A 15,946-nucleotide genomic window follows, 5' to 3' on the forward strand; every position below is an offset into this window, starting at 1 on the left:
TCTCCCCCTCCCCCCGCCCCGGCCTCCCGCGGCTCCCAGGTAGGGTCCCCGGGGGTGCCCGCCCGCCGCGGGCAGCGCGGCGCCGACGGCGGCGCGGCCCCAACGGCCGCCGCGTGGCCCCCAACGGCCGCGGGCAGCGGCTGCCGGAGGCGAGGCGAGGCGCTGCCCCGGCCCGCGGCGTCGCGCCCTGCGGTGGCTGCCCCCGGGCCCCCGCCGCGGCGGCTGTGCGGCCGCCGTGCCCAGCAGCCGTCAGACGTGGTCGGCACTGGACAGCAGCAGGGGTCGGCTTGCTCCGCGGTCCCCTCGCCGAGCCGCTGCAAATGGCATGGTTCCCCCCGCCCCCCGGCTGCGGTGTATCGTAGTGAGACGAGGAATGGTTAAAACACAGTCTTTTTATATATACATTTTTTTTTCGTCTTGGGGCTTTCAGTTTACAGAAAAGGAGAGCATCTGATGCATCTGCTCACATGCTACTTCTGATCATACGTTGCCTCCTTGCACAGAGCAGGATCGTTGGGAAAGATGGAGATACCATAAGTTGCTAGTAGTGAAAAGTGCTGCAGAAATCCAGTGGTTTCCCTTCTCCATTGAAGTGACATATTTTTTCCTGGGTTAAGTTGAAAGCAGTGGTTGGCGGAGAGTGACGGTAGCTGGGAGTGGGTTTGTGTTTTTGTTGCACCGTTAGGTTTTGCAAAGAGCAGCGATGAAGAGGAAGCTGGCACTCTCGGAGATGCAGTTGGTTCTTCTCATTTTATTGGTGTGGCTGCCCACAAGGTGAGAGGATGTTTAATTTTGTTGTTCTATATAAGCATATATGTTGTGATCTGCTTAGGGTAAGCTTGTGTTAGAGGTTGTAGTAGTATATAGTAATGTGATAAGAAAAAATCTCTTCTAGCTGTTCAAATACAATAAATATTACATAGTTTCCAGAGCAAATGCAGTGGGAGAAGGTACTGGGAACAGTACAAACCTAATGGCTTGTCCTTAAACAGTTTGTAAATTGATGTTTTATTTCACCATTTGAAAGAAAGCTATGCTTTTAAATGCTTTATTTTAGAACTAGGATCTTAAAGATTTATTAGAGCTACTGTATCACTATCAGTCTATACCACATGTTTCTTCATGCAGATGAAGAAATAGATTGTTGTGAAGTCAAATAGCAAATCATAATCTCTAAAATAATGCTGGCATTCTTTTAATACAGCTTGCCTTTTTTTGGTCTTATTTTGGTCAACGTAACAGAATTCAGAATGATACTTAAGCTTTAAACCTCTAGGTGGAGATAGCATACAACTTCACAATCACATATAATAAGACAATAGCTTCATTTATTAATCAACTTTTCTTATGTTGTTTAAAGTTCTCTATTTCTAAAGTGAAAGCATAGTAGAAAGTAATTTTAATCATGCAATTAGTTTTGTGTTGCCCATAATCCCTAAACATGCAATTAATTGTAGTTTGTGACTTCCATTTAGTTACTTTGGTTCTCACTGCCCTAGGTCTTGCCCTAATATGGGAAGGGTCTTAAGTCACCCAATTCAAGTTTCCTATGGTTGAAAATGCCTATATTTATTTTTGTCTATTTCTTACTGACCAAAATATTCACGAAAAATATGTTTCCTGTTTCACTTTATGCCTAACTATGGTGCAGTATTAGTTGAGTCACAGTGGGCCAGATCCTGCAAACCTTACTCGTGTGAGTAATCCCACTGACGTCAAAGGGATTACATGCGTAATTATAAGGGAGTTTATGCCTGAGTAAAGTTTGGAGGATTAGACCCTAGTAATGATGTAATTGTATGAACTAATTTTTAGTGATATCTTGACTTCAAAAACTATTATATCTCAAAAAAGAAGCATATAAAATGGCAGAGACTTACAGTGGAGGAATACTATTTAAAAATAAAAAATGAAACATCCAGTAATTATAATTAGTAGTAAACTCATAGAAGAGTAAAATTACAGATGACGTTTTGATATTTACTTTATAAGTTATCTGATTTTGTTTGATTCTATGGGATGTATAATGGAAATCACAGACTGCAATGATTTACATTTAAATACTTCCTCCATGCTGTTGAATTGGGAACCAACATAAACCCCTATCTTTATTCATTTTATAGCTTGCTTTAAAAATGTCTCTTGAACCTATTTTTGAGCTAGAGTAGGAAGAAATCATGCTCATTTTCATGGCATAGTTAGTCATTCAAAATATGTTGATCAATAGTTCAGTTACAGATGATAAATACTCGAACATCTCTTATGAGGAATATCAGATGGCTGAAAGAGGTGTAAATGATATTGCATGGTAGCATATGATTCTTTGCTTGCTTGATATTAATGTTCTGGTATTAATAAGATAGACAAACTAATGCATTTCACATACATGATACTTAAAAATTGTTGGCTCAGTAACGTTTGTGTGCGTAGGCTTTGTGCATGGGAATGGTCCCCAGTACACAAAACCTTTGGTTTGGATATCCAGGTCCAGGTGGACTGTTCAGCGGCACAGCTGGCTGGGCAGCAGATTCATGTTCCAGTCCTTGGTGTTTTCCAAGGAGATATGACCCGTGAAGCCTGTAACATATCTTTCTTCATCGGGGAAGTTTTAAACAATTGATGATCTATAGATTTTTTTTGATGCTTCATTTATGATTTTTTTCTATCCAACTTTTACAAGGTGTGTCCGCATCTAGCGGAAATCGTGTAGTGCTTTTTATAACAAAATACCATTTTAGAAACAGAAGCTATCCACAGCTATCCTGCAGCTTGCTAATCAGCATCATTGTTCCCACCCACCAAATACTGACATCAGAGGACTCCCTGAGCATGATCGCTGGAGTTTTCCCTCCTGTTAGTACGTCTGGTCATGTACGTTATATGACCATTGGGTGGAGGCAAATCCACAGGATTTATGCGGAGAAATAGTACACAGAGGTGAGGGCAGACAGGATAGAGCTGCAAGGAGACAGTTTTGTATGTGGGAACTCAGGTTATCAGTCTAGGAGTGACATACCATTGAGGCCTGGAAAGCTCTTTTAGACTTTTGTAACTGCACAACTGAATGTGTTAATGGAGCTTGAAGTAGCACTCACTGTGATGCAATGTGGACTAGAAGTAGAGGCTACTGGAAAATTACTACCTGGGAATTTTAAATAGTATGTCATAGACTCTTACGTTTCTGAACATGTTAAACATGAATTGTGAATTCGTATACTCCTAACTATACCTTTCATATTAGAGGGTGGTGTGTTAAATATTCAAGGCTAACCTGCAATGACTGCATGCTGAGTGGATGTAAAGCATATTTAGCACTTTGTAAAATATAAAATGTCCATTTAGATCAGTGCTGGCTGACTCGCTGGAAGACGAAGCTAAGAACAACATCACCATCTTTACAAGAATTCTAGACAGACTTCTGGATGGTTATGATAATCGTCTTAGACCTGGATTAGGAGGTAATAAACACAATTAAAGATTGATTTTAAAAAATCAAGTTTTAATGTTCAGCATTTGTTATTGATGCAGTGATATTCTTCCTTCAGGGTTTTCTTTTCCTAACAACTGGTATGTATTTTGATAAATTACTTATAACTATATTCACCCAGTTGAATCATTTGAAGTTTGAGGAAGATAACATCTACAAACGGAAAGCAGGCACTTTCACACATTTATCTTAAGTAAAGAGAAAAAAATCTGGAGATTTAACATAGTAAATCAGAATGAGAACAAAAATAACATCTAACGCTGTTATTCCAGTCAGGGAATTTTGGTTGAGCAAGGAATGCAGGCTTGATTCTCTGCAATGCGATGAAGTGTATGTTTTCAGAAATCTACACGTGTGTTTTGTGTGTGGTGTAAAATTTGCATTTTAGATTCATTCGTTGTCCCAGTAAATTCAATGGGATTGTTATATCTTTGACTTCCTTGGGATTAGGATTTGATTTATAATTAGCATTTTGTTTCTGGGTATTTTACATGTATGTGGGCACTGGAAAAAAATAATGGAAATATTGGAGGGCAGAGGTCACTGGACTCTTCTGTCATGACTGTCAGTTGTTTTTCAAAATATCAGTTTTCATGTTCATTTTAAAGCTGTATGCTAGCTCATATAAATATGTAAGCAACAAATTTAAATAATTTTGTTTGGTGTTAGGAGTGTTACTGTGCAGAATGATCTGTATGATATGGGGAGGGGCAGAATATCTTGATTTTGATAATATTTTATCTTCTATTATTAATCTACCATTTATACTTAATATAATATCCAACATAAATATTTACATATTGATAATAAAACTGTTATTACTATTATTATTCATAATGGTTTTGGTAATTGTAATTTTCAGCCTGGGGACTGTTTCGGCTTGCTGAAACTAAGAACAGTACAAAATTCTTTAGAACTATTCAGGCTCCTGTTGGTTTCAGTAAGATCAGGCCCAAAGCTGTAGGTCTGCTCTAACTTCTGTGGAAATAATTTTAACAACTCCATTTGACCAGATTAAGAATTGGTTAAAGTTCACAGTTTTTAGTCAACACTGCCATCCTAACCTGTGGCTCTACTGCTGTTCTGGGTCTGAGAACCTTGGCTGGCACTTGACACAGCATAAAGTGGGAGTTGGCACAGGCTGGCAACAGCTCTCTCATTACACATTAATCTTAACTTGAAGTTATCTTTACATTTCCAATTCTGGCCTCTGTACAGTTGAGACTTGTGAAATATTTTATATTAAAGGGCTATTTTATTTAGATGATCCATAAAATGAGACATATGGTACTGTAGATGGGTGTGAGAATCTGTATGGTGATGTTTTCATGGAGATTCAGTTTCTCTGCAAAATACCTGATTTAAAGAATTTAGATGTAGTGTGAACATACTATGCCTTGCAGGTGACCTGTAGAGATATTTTATATCATAAAACTCAAGTTTAATTTGGAGGGCTTTTTAAATTATGTTTTTGTTAGCAAAATAATGAAAAGTTCTTTTCTTGTTTGCAAAAAGGAAAGTGCCATTTAATGAGAGCAGTCTGCAGTTTCTTTGCATATCAAGCCTTCTTCTGAATATTAAAATTTATATTGTTGATTATATGAATTTAGAAAACTGTATTTCCTGGTGGATTTTTATTTTATTTTCCAATAAATTAACTTTAAAATACTTACCTTGTTTTCCTTTTCAAGCCTCCTAGGTAATTAGAATATACTTTGGGAGCATAAAAATTAAAGAATTAACAGCTGTTTGGTATTGGCATACATGGCAATCAACCCATGTAGAACATGTGTGAAATGAAACTATGTCATGCATATTAAACCGTGATGATTCATGATGCATTAATGTTAATCTGCAAGAATACTTCAGTTGTCGGTGGACAGATTCTGATAGTTTAAAAGAACACTTGTGAAATTCAATTGTGATAATCCATGATATGAAATGTACTAAACAACACTTTTACAGATAATTCTTACTGATCATGGAGTTTCTTATTTCACAAATTTTATTCCTTTTTCTCTGTTAACACGTACTCTAAAAAGAAAAAAGGAAATGATTGGTTATTGAAGTCCCTTCCCTCGCCCACCGCCTTTTTTTTTTTTTTTAAACATGATGTGTCTGGTGAGTCTTGATAGTTTCTAAAAGTGTTCTTGCACAGTCTACTGTGTTTTGACCATGCCACATGTCATTAATTTAATATACTGAGGCTCAATTCTGTTCAAGGTACATTTATATGAATTTGAAGTAATTCATTTGAAACCAGTAGAGCATTTACTTTGGCATAGCAGCTTGCATTATGCCACTACACTCATGAGACTGAGATCACAATCTAGTATAACATGTGCTAAAACAGAAATAGTCCAGGATCTGAGATGAATTCTTTTAAAGCCTCTGAAAGCAAAAGTTACTCACTGGCCTACTTTCACCTGATGTATCTTCAGAGATGTCTTATAACAAAATCCAGATCAGTGTAGAGAAATATTCACCTCAAAAATGTTTTTTAATAATGAAAACTGTTAGTTTAGCACTGGATATTTTAGCTAGCTACTGACCAACAGAATGCATTAAGTGGAAACATATAGGCTCCTTCAAAGGCTGTGTAAAAATTCTGCTTAAGTAAAGGTCTGTTGGGAATTTGTTCTTGAATTTAGGGATAGATTTATAATTAATTTTACTGGAAAACTTGTTGTGAGTGCTTACAGTGTGTAATTGATGCTTTAGTAATATATTGATACACTTCAGAACTGAGAGCTATGTTCTGTATACTGTTAGGGCAGCTTTGACTTTTACTGTTGCTACAGATCCGTTGTAAAACCAGTTTTTGGCTGTTGGAAAGTCATCCTAGCAGCTGGGATCCTTGAATGATGTATGAGTACTACAGTGATGCAGTAGCCTGCAAAGTGGGTGTGGACAGGGAAAAGAAGACACTGCACTGTCCCCTGAAGCCAGAGACATCTCATATGTATTAGATAACCCTGAAATCTACTGGGCTGATATGAATAGGAATGAGGTTATTCAAAGTGGGATTAAAATTCCTCTGTACTTATCTTACACTAAGCACTGGATTGTAGCTGGAACGCTCCTGAGTACACTGTTGTTTCTGACATGAACTATTTTACTTAAACATTCTGTGCAATTTCTGTTTAGATAACAAAATAAATTAAAAGTTTTGGTTTCAAACCAAATTCCATATGTCATTAGCACTAATTTGTATGAAATAGTCATGCAAAATGACAAATCATACAGAGGTTGATTGTTTATTATTTTCTTAAAAATCATGAAGGAATTTTCTTCTATGTATTTTCTGTAATGCTTGCAAGACATTTAGGATAGCACAAATCCTTTGACTTCATTACGTTATAGAAAAAGCAATCCACAAAACAGTGGACACTAAAACTAAGCAAGGGAACAAAAGAGACTTCAGGTTTTTAAACAGGGAGACAATAGAATGTTGAAGTTGAGATACAGCTGCATTTAAATCAGGAAGTAATTGAATTATCTGTCTGTGCTATGTCTGCTTTCCTCTACCCCATGGGCAGGCCTGATTAAAGGAAATAGGGACAAATAGTAAGGCAATCCCATCTTTTAATTTGTTGATATTCTTGTATGTTAGATATATCAGCAATAACAGTATTTTCATACTTTTTTTGGAACTGTTAGCTTCTTTTTAAAGATGAGAAAGAAGGAAGGGAGAAGAAATGGAGATGGTGCTAGGATTTTGATATCATGTTGGGTGCTCTGGTAGTCTGACTATCTCCATTAGCTATTCAGCCTTTCCTTTCTCATATTTGAAACTGCTTTTTTCTAGCAGCTATTGTACTTGTATCAATTCTACTCACCCAAATTTAGAAGATATAATTGAATACAAGACGCAATTAGAAAAGATTAATTTACATCTTGAAAAAATGTTGTGGGGAGTTACAAAGAGAGGTAGACTTCGTTGTCTAAGGGTCAGATTCCAAATGCCATATTGACATTGAAAAGAGCTACACAAATTTATCCTATTTGAGAATCTTTCCACAAACTGTGGTGAGTCTCAGTGGCTATAGGAATGTCATTCTTTTTGTAACTAGACAGCTTAATGTTGGCTATTCAAAAAACTCAAGCAGATCAGACAATAGGTAAGTGAAAACTAGATGCCGCCATGGTTCCATTTCAAAGAATCTTCTCTGCTGCAAGGTGACTCTCAGATGTTTTGATTGTGTTAAACAAGAATTTCCATTAGCTTTCATTTTCAGACATACTGAAATCTTTTTTTCACAACATTTTATAAATGGATTGCGCAGGAGAACTGAAGGGAACTAAGAAAGATTATTGCTGATTTTTGCTGGTTATTGCTGTCTGAGGGATGGTGAGCAGAGAGCACTTACAGGCATGATCATTCATCTTTGCAGCAGTGGAGATACCCTCGCATAGAATTGGTGTAATAGTGTAAAGGATCAGGCTCAGTGGTTAAAAGTGTATGATGTGCTTATCAGTATGAGCTAAAAAGGGAAAAAATATTTTTTCACAGGAAACTTTTTTCTAGATTGCGACAGCTGTTATATATATGTGTATCAAAGGTTTGTATGTTTCCAGTTACCAGGAAACAAGACCATCATCATATGCTGATAATCTGGAATATGCTAAGTTTAGGACAACATATTTGTATATCTCTGTGATTCAGAGAGTTTTTAATCAGCTTCAGAAGCATTTGCAGCAGTTTTAGCAGTCCCCCAGCTGGAGATTCAAAACTTCAGCAGTGTTTGTCAGCCTCATCCTGCTTGATACAAATTCAGAGCAGCCTCCTGGAAGGTCCTTGGGCTATTTTTCTTCCACAACACTACAAGGATGCTTTTGCTGCTGTTTTTAAAGGAAAAAGGTGCAGTGTGTTCCTGCTCAGTTCCTTCCGTATGTGTGGTTGCTACCCTGGCCCTTCTTTGCCCCAGTTTCATCTTTTAGAGAAGATCATGCCTCTGCCAGTGCTAGTGCAGAGCAGCTCAGAGCAGCACCTGTGTTTTCTGAAAGCACACTATTTATATATGGTACTTATGCTGGGATATAAAGGAGTAAACTACTCCTGCACTCGCTCTTTTTTCTTCATACCTTAAATGGATCACATGGAATCTGGCCATAATAATATACGTCCTAATAATGCTTTCAAAGTAGTTGGTTAGAAACTCAGATTAATTTATGTCTTAGTTGAGGATAATGTATGTCGGTAAAAAGCATTCATTGTAAAAAATGGAAAAGCGATAGGGAAGAAGATTCGAAAATTGTATTTAATTAGTTATCCAGGACATGTGGATGGAGCTAAAATACAAGAAGAGAACTCAATAGCTATAAACATTCTAGAGAATGAATCCTTAGGGAAGCGGTAGGGTAAAAAACCTTCAGAAAACTATTGAGCTATTGAAGAACAAACCAGCAAAAGAGATATAGGATAGGATACTGGCTGAGGTGCTAAGCAAAAATTTTTGTTCTTTTTTTTAATGAAAGGTAGTTGTTAAAAACAACAGTGAATATGTCAAAATTAATGTTGCAATTGTGCAAAGTATTGTGATTGCACAAAATATTGCACTGCACAGAGTGGCAAAATGCTATACTTCCCAACATTTAACAAAAATCTAGGTGCTCAGCAGGAAAGTTTATATGCCTATATAGGAGCTCATCTGTAAGGATCTCCCAGTTCATTGAACTCTTTTTTTTTCCCTGGCAAAGTGTCACATTTGCTTATAATGGTAGAAATACTGCTGATGACACCACATTAGTGGTTGGCTTACTTTTGTTTCAGTTACAAGGAATACATGAAAGATGATACTATAGATTTCTGTGTTCAGTCTCTCCTACCATTTTGGAGGTCATTGTAAATCAGATTGACAGGATGGTTTAATTGTTCAAGTGAGATTTGGTGGGCTCAAACAAACATGGCCTTTATTCAGACATACATCTGTTCTAGGTCATTTACAAACTGGTTGAAATGTGAGTTAATATCCAAGTCCTAATATCCTGTGAGTTTATATTCAAGGCCTTCCACTGTTGACTGCTTCCCGCTGATATCTGTTAACATTTTGCATAAATCTTGCAACCAGTTTGCTATCTCAAATGTAAAGCTATTTTTCACTCAGAATGACTTAGCTTTAGTAGGCAAGTACCAAAGGATTGTAATAATATCGTTTCAAAATTTTTATTATTCTTGTGAAATGACACTGTTTATGTAGTGCCACCTGAATTGAATAAAATCATTACTATTTAAATAATCTGATTAACTCTGAAAGATTTTCATAAATACTTAAGCACATTGGAAATTAATCCAGAATATGTTTGGGGGATTTTAATGGATTTTATGGATTTCTGGTTGGATTTTAACCAAGCATAAAGTGAATTTAAAATGTGAAAATCAAAGTATATATTGCTTACACTGAGAAAAATGTTAGGCATTCTGTAGCAACAAAGACCCGTTTTATAAAACAAAATTGATAATATTCTAGCTTACATTAAAAGGTATACTTACAAACAAGATCAGGGAAGTCCTTTTATGTTTATTGCTATGATGTAGTCCAGGAGTAGTGTATTCGGTTTTGTGTGTGCTTTGTATAGGAGATACAAAAGTTACACATTTCAAATCTTTTATTAAATAATGTATACCAAAATAGAGTGTTAACTAAAGAGTTTAAGAAGAAAGGAAGCTAGGGAGGTCTCTTATTGTGGGGTATAAGCACCTAAAGGAATTAAAAAGGTTTTGGTGAAAAACTATTTAAGTAGCAGTTAATAAAAGCATGGGTGTTCTGTGATTTTTTGTGTGTAGATTTATAGGACATAGTAGATATTTGGAATACTTTTCTCAGAGAAGTGGTGGAATCTACATCATGAGACACAGTCAAAATTTGACAGAACATGGCCTGAGCAATCTGATCTATCTTCATAGTTGGTTCTGCTTTGGACCAGATGACATCTAGGAGATCCTTTCTAAAATGAATTATTCTAAGATTCTATAACTTACAGTTAGCAAGGCATTGAAATAATGCCTGAAGTTTTCCATCTTATTAGGTGACTGTGAAAGAATTAGTTTTTGGAATGTGAGTTATGGAATATATAGCTGAACAAAAATACCTGTGTAAATGAGTGGTTGAAACCAACTGAGGACAGCAGAACATTATTCATAAACCAGTAAAAGATTTGGAGTAAACAGGAAAGGTCTGGGAAAACCCAGAGGACATATCTGTCCTTTTCTATGGTCTTTGCCTTGGATTTTCTAAGATTCAGCAGAAGCTGGGACTTGGCTAATCAGTTAAAAGTGACTATAGCCACCTTTTGTTCCCCTCTCACCATAATCTGATATCCTGAAAAGAGTTAAATATGGGAGAAGACAGTATCTTAAAGGAGATGCACTGTATTTCATTGAATCATTCTCAGTTGACTTTGTCATCATCAAATGTACAACATATAGGAAATGGTTTTCTGGGATCTAATTGTATTTGGAAAAAAAATGGTGTTAGCAAAGCTATGTAAGGGACCACCACAGACTTTCACAGAGTTGTGAACAAGTAGAAACACTGAAAAACTCAGCTGTACAGCACCATGCATTGTAAAGCCAAAAACCTCCTCAGGAAAAACACAGCAACTAGCAAATTCTGCCCTTCTGAAGTATTTTCTTGAGAGAGGTCTTCCTTTTTTCTTTCTTGTGTAGTTGCTTCTCCCTTTCTGAATGTCTATTTAGTTATAGATCTACTTCATGTTCCTCAGTACTGCATTTTATACATTCTTCCTTAAAAAATTCCCTTTGACCAAAATTTCATCAATTTGCCTTACTGCATCTAAATACAATTTTCCCCAAATCCAGGCCAGACTTGCCACCTAGATGCAGCTGTCTAATTTTGCATTTTTTGTAGTATGAATCCCAGACCTTCCTTCCCTCCTCTCCGGTACAGTTGCTCACATTTAGCTGCCTACCTGAAAGATTTCATATTTAATGAACCTGACTGGAGAGAGAGTGATCTGAAGGCAGTCTCCTTGTGACCTGGAAAGTAAAGATCCTTCTTTATCCACAGATTGTATGGCCTTCCTTTTGTGCTATTGCAATTTTATTGCTACCGTTGGGTGGTCTGTGATAGATCTGTTGCTTCTGGCAGTACTCCTGGCTACATATTAGTGCTTCTGTTTGCTTGAGTGCCACCATTTCATGACCATTTTTAGCAGTAACCTTTTCAATACACTGACTAGCGCATCCAATTTCTAGAATTAGTAGCATGTAGAGAGAGACAAGGATCATGCAGAACTTTTTAATTGCTGGTACATTATGGCTATATCTGCTTTATGTTTTTTACAGTATTTCAGTCCGTATTAATTCTTGTTGCTATTATAGTAGCTCTTGAAGACTCCAAGAGGAAACAGATATGAGATAGATCATAACACTATTTTTTAACAAACTATCATTAGGGTACTATATGCTAAAGGTGAAAAACCACAAAGAGGAAGGAGCAGGGTAAAGGGCAGGAGGATAGGACGAAAGAGGTGGAGAGAGAAGGAGAGAGATAAAATGGTAATACTAAACATTGACCACTTTTAAACTATTGGCAGGTGAAGGCAGCTGGCTGATAATAGCTTCAAATATGCATTAGAAACTTGTAAGTGAAATAATATAATCAGTTTTAGCATTATGATATATGCATTTATTTAAATTTCTGACATTAATGTTTTTTCAACAATGAGTCATCTGTCTCAAAAACAGGTATAGAAGATATATCAGATAATGTTTTCCATTGCTGTACAATTCACCAGCCTGCTAAATTAAAGCATCAGCAGAAGATTTTGAATTAATATTGTCAAAAGTCTAATAAATTTTAATGATAAGAATCAAAGCACTTTAATATGTCAAGATTAGTCTTTGAACACATTTTATGTCTGTTTTTTCAGGTTAATACACCAATTAAATTAATCACCAGCCAAAGAAACTTTTGTTTACCACTGTCATCCTAATAATAGTTTGCTTTCTCATGCAGAATATGTTAGCACTGGCTTTCTGAAAATGTCTGTACATTGAGAAGGTATGATTCTGCTAACCTTCCAGAAGTGCTTTTGCTGGTTGGGAACCATTTGTGAGATTACTTTGTAGCACAAGATTCTTGGATATTCCATAATTGCTTGTCATAATTTTTAGGGCTCTTTAAGAGTAGCTAGTTCAGTGAAAGTAGCCTAAGTGAGTTTCCCTCTTGCCTGGGAATGTCCTGCACATTAGAGCACATGACAGTTTAGTAAAGTTGTATAGCTGTAGTCAGAGATTGGATTTACTTACGTCTGACCAAATTACATTAATTTTTCTGTCCATGCATACATATTTGGTCCTGCACATGCATTTCTTGTTGAACTGGAAGAGATCATGCATCCAAAGTATTAATCTGGGACTTGTTCAGGAAGTACATGAATGGCCCATGTTCAGTCTGATATCTCTTAATCTTGTAATGTTATGACTAATATGAGTTGATTGCAATCCAGATTCAGTGCACTGTACCACTAACCATCATTATGTTCTAGCACATATAGTTTAATAAGAATCAGTTAAAAATGATGTATGCTATGAAACTTACATGTCCATTTTTTATATAAATAAACATATAAATATATATTTATAAAAGCTTCTCTTAGACACTGAAAACCTATCAGAGAACTCAGACTACTCTGCAAAAGAGGTAAGCTTTATATTTTGGTGAAGCAGGGTAAAGTAACCGGGAAGTATGATCCACCACTCTGTGGTGGAACAGATCGTTGTCTCCAAGGCTCAGTACAGTGCTCTGTCTTCCTGGTCACAGATTTCTAGGACAAATTTGACTTCAGAGAGGAAAGATTTATACAGAAGGCATATTCCAGCTGGAAAGATTACTTCTAAATATGCTCTTTTTTAGTACTCATGTTTTTTTTTCTTAAAGCGTACAAAAGCTGATTGCACTTGTGATCTTTCACATGAATGTAGTTTCCTTGGGTTACCTATCATGAGAGCCATCTGTATTTGTTGCCCTTTTTTGGTTTAATTTCAAAAATTGCATTGTCTTGATTAGTTACATTGTTTTCTGCCATTCAGGTATGTATCCTGTGACTGAAAGATTGCCCTGTCATTAGGAGTGTCTTGTCTCTTTATTGGTCTCTATAAGAAAGGGAAAACAAGATAAAGCATAAATAATGGCAGTTTGGGACCTTCACTGTTTTACAAATGACTGCTCAGTAATTGGTAGATCATTACTGTGGATGAGCCATATATCTTGAATTATTTGATCTGGTCACTTCATGGTGCTGATTCTCTTATTCAGGAGAAGTAATTGTCTTCTAACATGTTCGTTTTCTTTTCTTCATGCATCCATTCTCTGTGGTCCCGAGGTAATAGATTCTTCAGACCACTTCTGTCAGGAGATTGGGAATGATTATGAAAGCTCTAGTTTGTGAGCTTTCAGCAGAGCACCAGAGGGTGAAAGGAAAGGAGGGGGAAAGAGAGTCTGCATTTGTCTTTGAAAATTTGGAGGTGTGTTGAAGGGCTAATTCCTGGTCTGAATGTATCAGCCTAATGTTTTAGATATTTTCTCCTGACTGACAGTCTAAAGACTACTGTAGATGCCTTTTTATTCTTGCTTTTTGTAGGTCATTTAGATTTTTCGCAATTTATAGGCTCACTGAATGAAGGATGAAGTTCCTCCAGATGAGACAAGGCTGAGGAACAGGTGTAGTGTGGAGTATATGACTGAGAAAAAGCTAAAAGTAGAGCCTTAGATTGAGTGCTGCCTTGATAAAAGCCCTCTGTCATGCTGAGAACGTGCCATGGCATTTCACTTACTACCCTTATGAGTGTCCACAGTTTTAATTGGGTGCTGAACAATGAACTTCTTTCTAGTAGACCTTTTAATTTGAACTTCTTAGTGCATTGCCTTGTACAGTTTCTGAACAAAAGGAAAGATATATCCTCATAGGAAAATAAATAAATAAAGATAGGAGAAATAAATAAAGAAGGAAGAAATATAAATGCCTGTGGTTTCAGATAAGGGAATGGTCATGTCCTTAATAATCCCTTTCAATCTGCTGGATCCTAAAAGCTGTCAGAGAATTTCATATTTTATTACCAGGCATTCTCTCTTTAGTTGACCATAAGAAAAATGAACAGATAATCTTACTTGCTACTGAATAACTTGTTAATTTTAAAATAATGTTCTGTGGTAGGTCCTGTCCACATTCTCATGAAGTCATAGTATGTGCTTAGAAGAATATAGACTTTAAGAAATCAAATGATACAGATTCTAATTAAACTCACATTAAGCAACATATCTAAGAAAAAAAATGCTCTTTTGCATAATCAAAACAATCATTTTGCATTTTCTGCCTGTAAAAACCAGTTAGTTTAATATTAAAAGGAAATTCTTTCCCCCAATATCTAGCCTTTTCACACAGAGAAGCCTGAATGGGTTCTGAAAGTCCCATATGCAGTCAGAAGGGAAATCTCTTGTCACAGCAACCATGAAAGACAGATTTGAGGCTGCTTAATCCAAGCTCCTGGGAGTATGTTGTAGAGGAGATTCTGGGAAACACAGCTAACAGTAAAGTAGCTTAGGGATGTTGCAGTGACTCAGCTGTGAGACTGAGAGTCCTACACTACACTTCTTGTAGGCACAATACACAGTCTTAGTATAAGACTTCTTTATTATTAGCTAAATAATGGAAAAGTAACTGACAACTGTATAACATATTAAAGTAAGATTTAATAAAAGATTGACATGTTACTGTCTGAGTTATTAGCTCATTTGGGGGGTTCTTTTCCTTGATTTAAATATTAATATGATTCTCTTTTGGGTGAAGCCATGAACATATTGTTTGTCAGGATTCCTGTTTAGCAAGAAGCTTATTATCCATGGTCATCCCACAGAGGGACCTGCTGAACAAAAAGTATTAAGAATAAAACCAGGCAGCTTGGCAGCAGTTCTGATTTGTACTGTGTCTCAAAGTGCTTACCTCTATTCTTCCTTCCCCTGCATTTCAGCAACTGCGGGGTTCTGGGAAGTTTAAAGAGTGCCTACCTGTTCTCATGCACCCCGGGGACTCTGGGTGTTAACATACAAGCAACTTCAGCTGTTTTCAGTAAGTGTACACAGTAACTTTTTTGAAAGTATATTTATTAGAATAGTCTGGATAAAGATTAACTTCCTGTACTTCATAGTTATTTTACCTGGCTTAAAATAGGAACTTTTGGCTGGTTGATAAATGGATTAGAATGGTGTCTAGTTTTTTAGAGGTTTCTGTAATTGCTCTGTCTTGCAATCCTCTGAAATGCTTTTTTAGATTTTGATACAGCATTACTTATTAAAAAAAGGTATTTGAGGCTCCTTCTGCAAAGAATATGTTAAAAGTACCCACTAATACGCAGCTCTACTAAATAAAGGCACTACCTCCTTTAGCAAAAGAAAACAGAACTGTAGCTGCCTTTTTAATGACTGTGTGACCCAG

The 15,946-nt window shown here is 36.6% G+C and overlaps 1 protein-coding gene across 1 annotated transcript in view; it reads left to right on the top strand.

Annotated features, from left to right (window-relative positions):
• Positions 1-703: 703 nt before the first annotated feature.
• The window catches only part of GABRA2 (gamma-aminobutyric acid type A receptor subunit alpha2), a 66,890-nt gene continuing 51,647 nt past the window's right edge, over positions 704-15,946 (top strand). The window contains exons 1-2 of the mRNA XM_013949450.2: positions 704-774; positions 3,343-3,458. Of these exons, the coding sequence (XP_013804904.1) occupies positions 704-774; positions 3,343-3,458 (187 nt within the window). The remainder of the gene's footprint in view (positions 775-3,342; positions 3,459-15,946) is intronic.

This window comes from Apteryx mantelli, chromosome 5 (genome assembly GCF_036417845.1).
Source record: "Apteryx mantelli isolate bAptMan1 chromosome 5, bAptMan1.hap1, whole genome shotgun sequence".
NCBI classification, from domain to species: Eukaryota; Metazoa; Chordata; class Aves; order Apterygiformes; family Apterygidae; genus Apteryx; species Apteryx mantelli.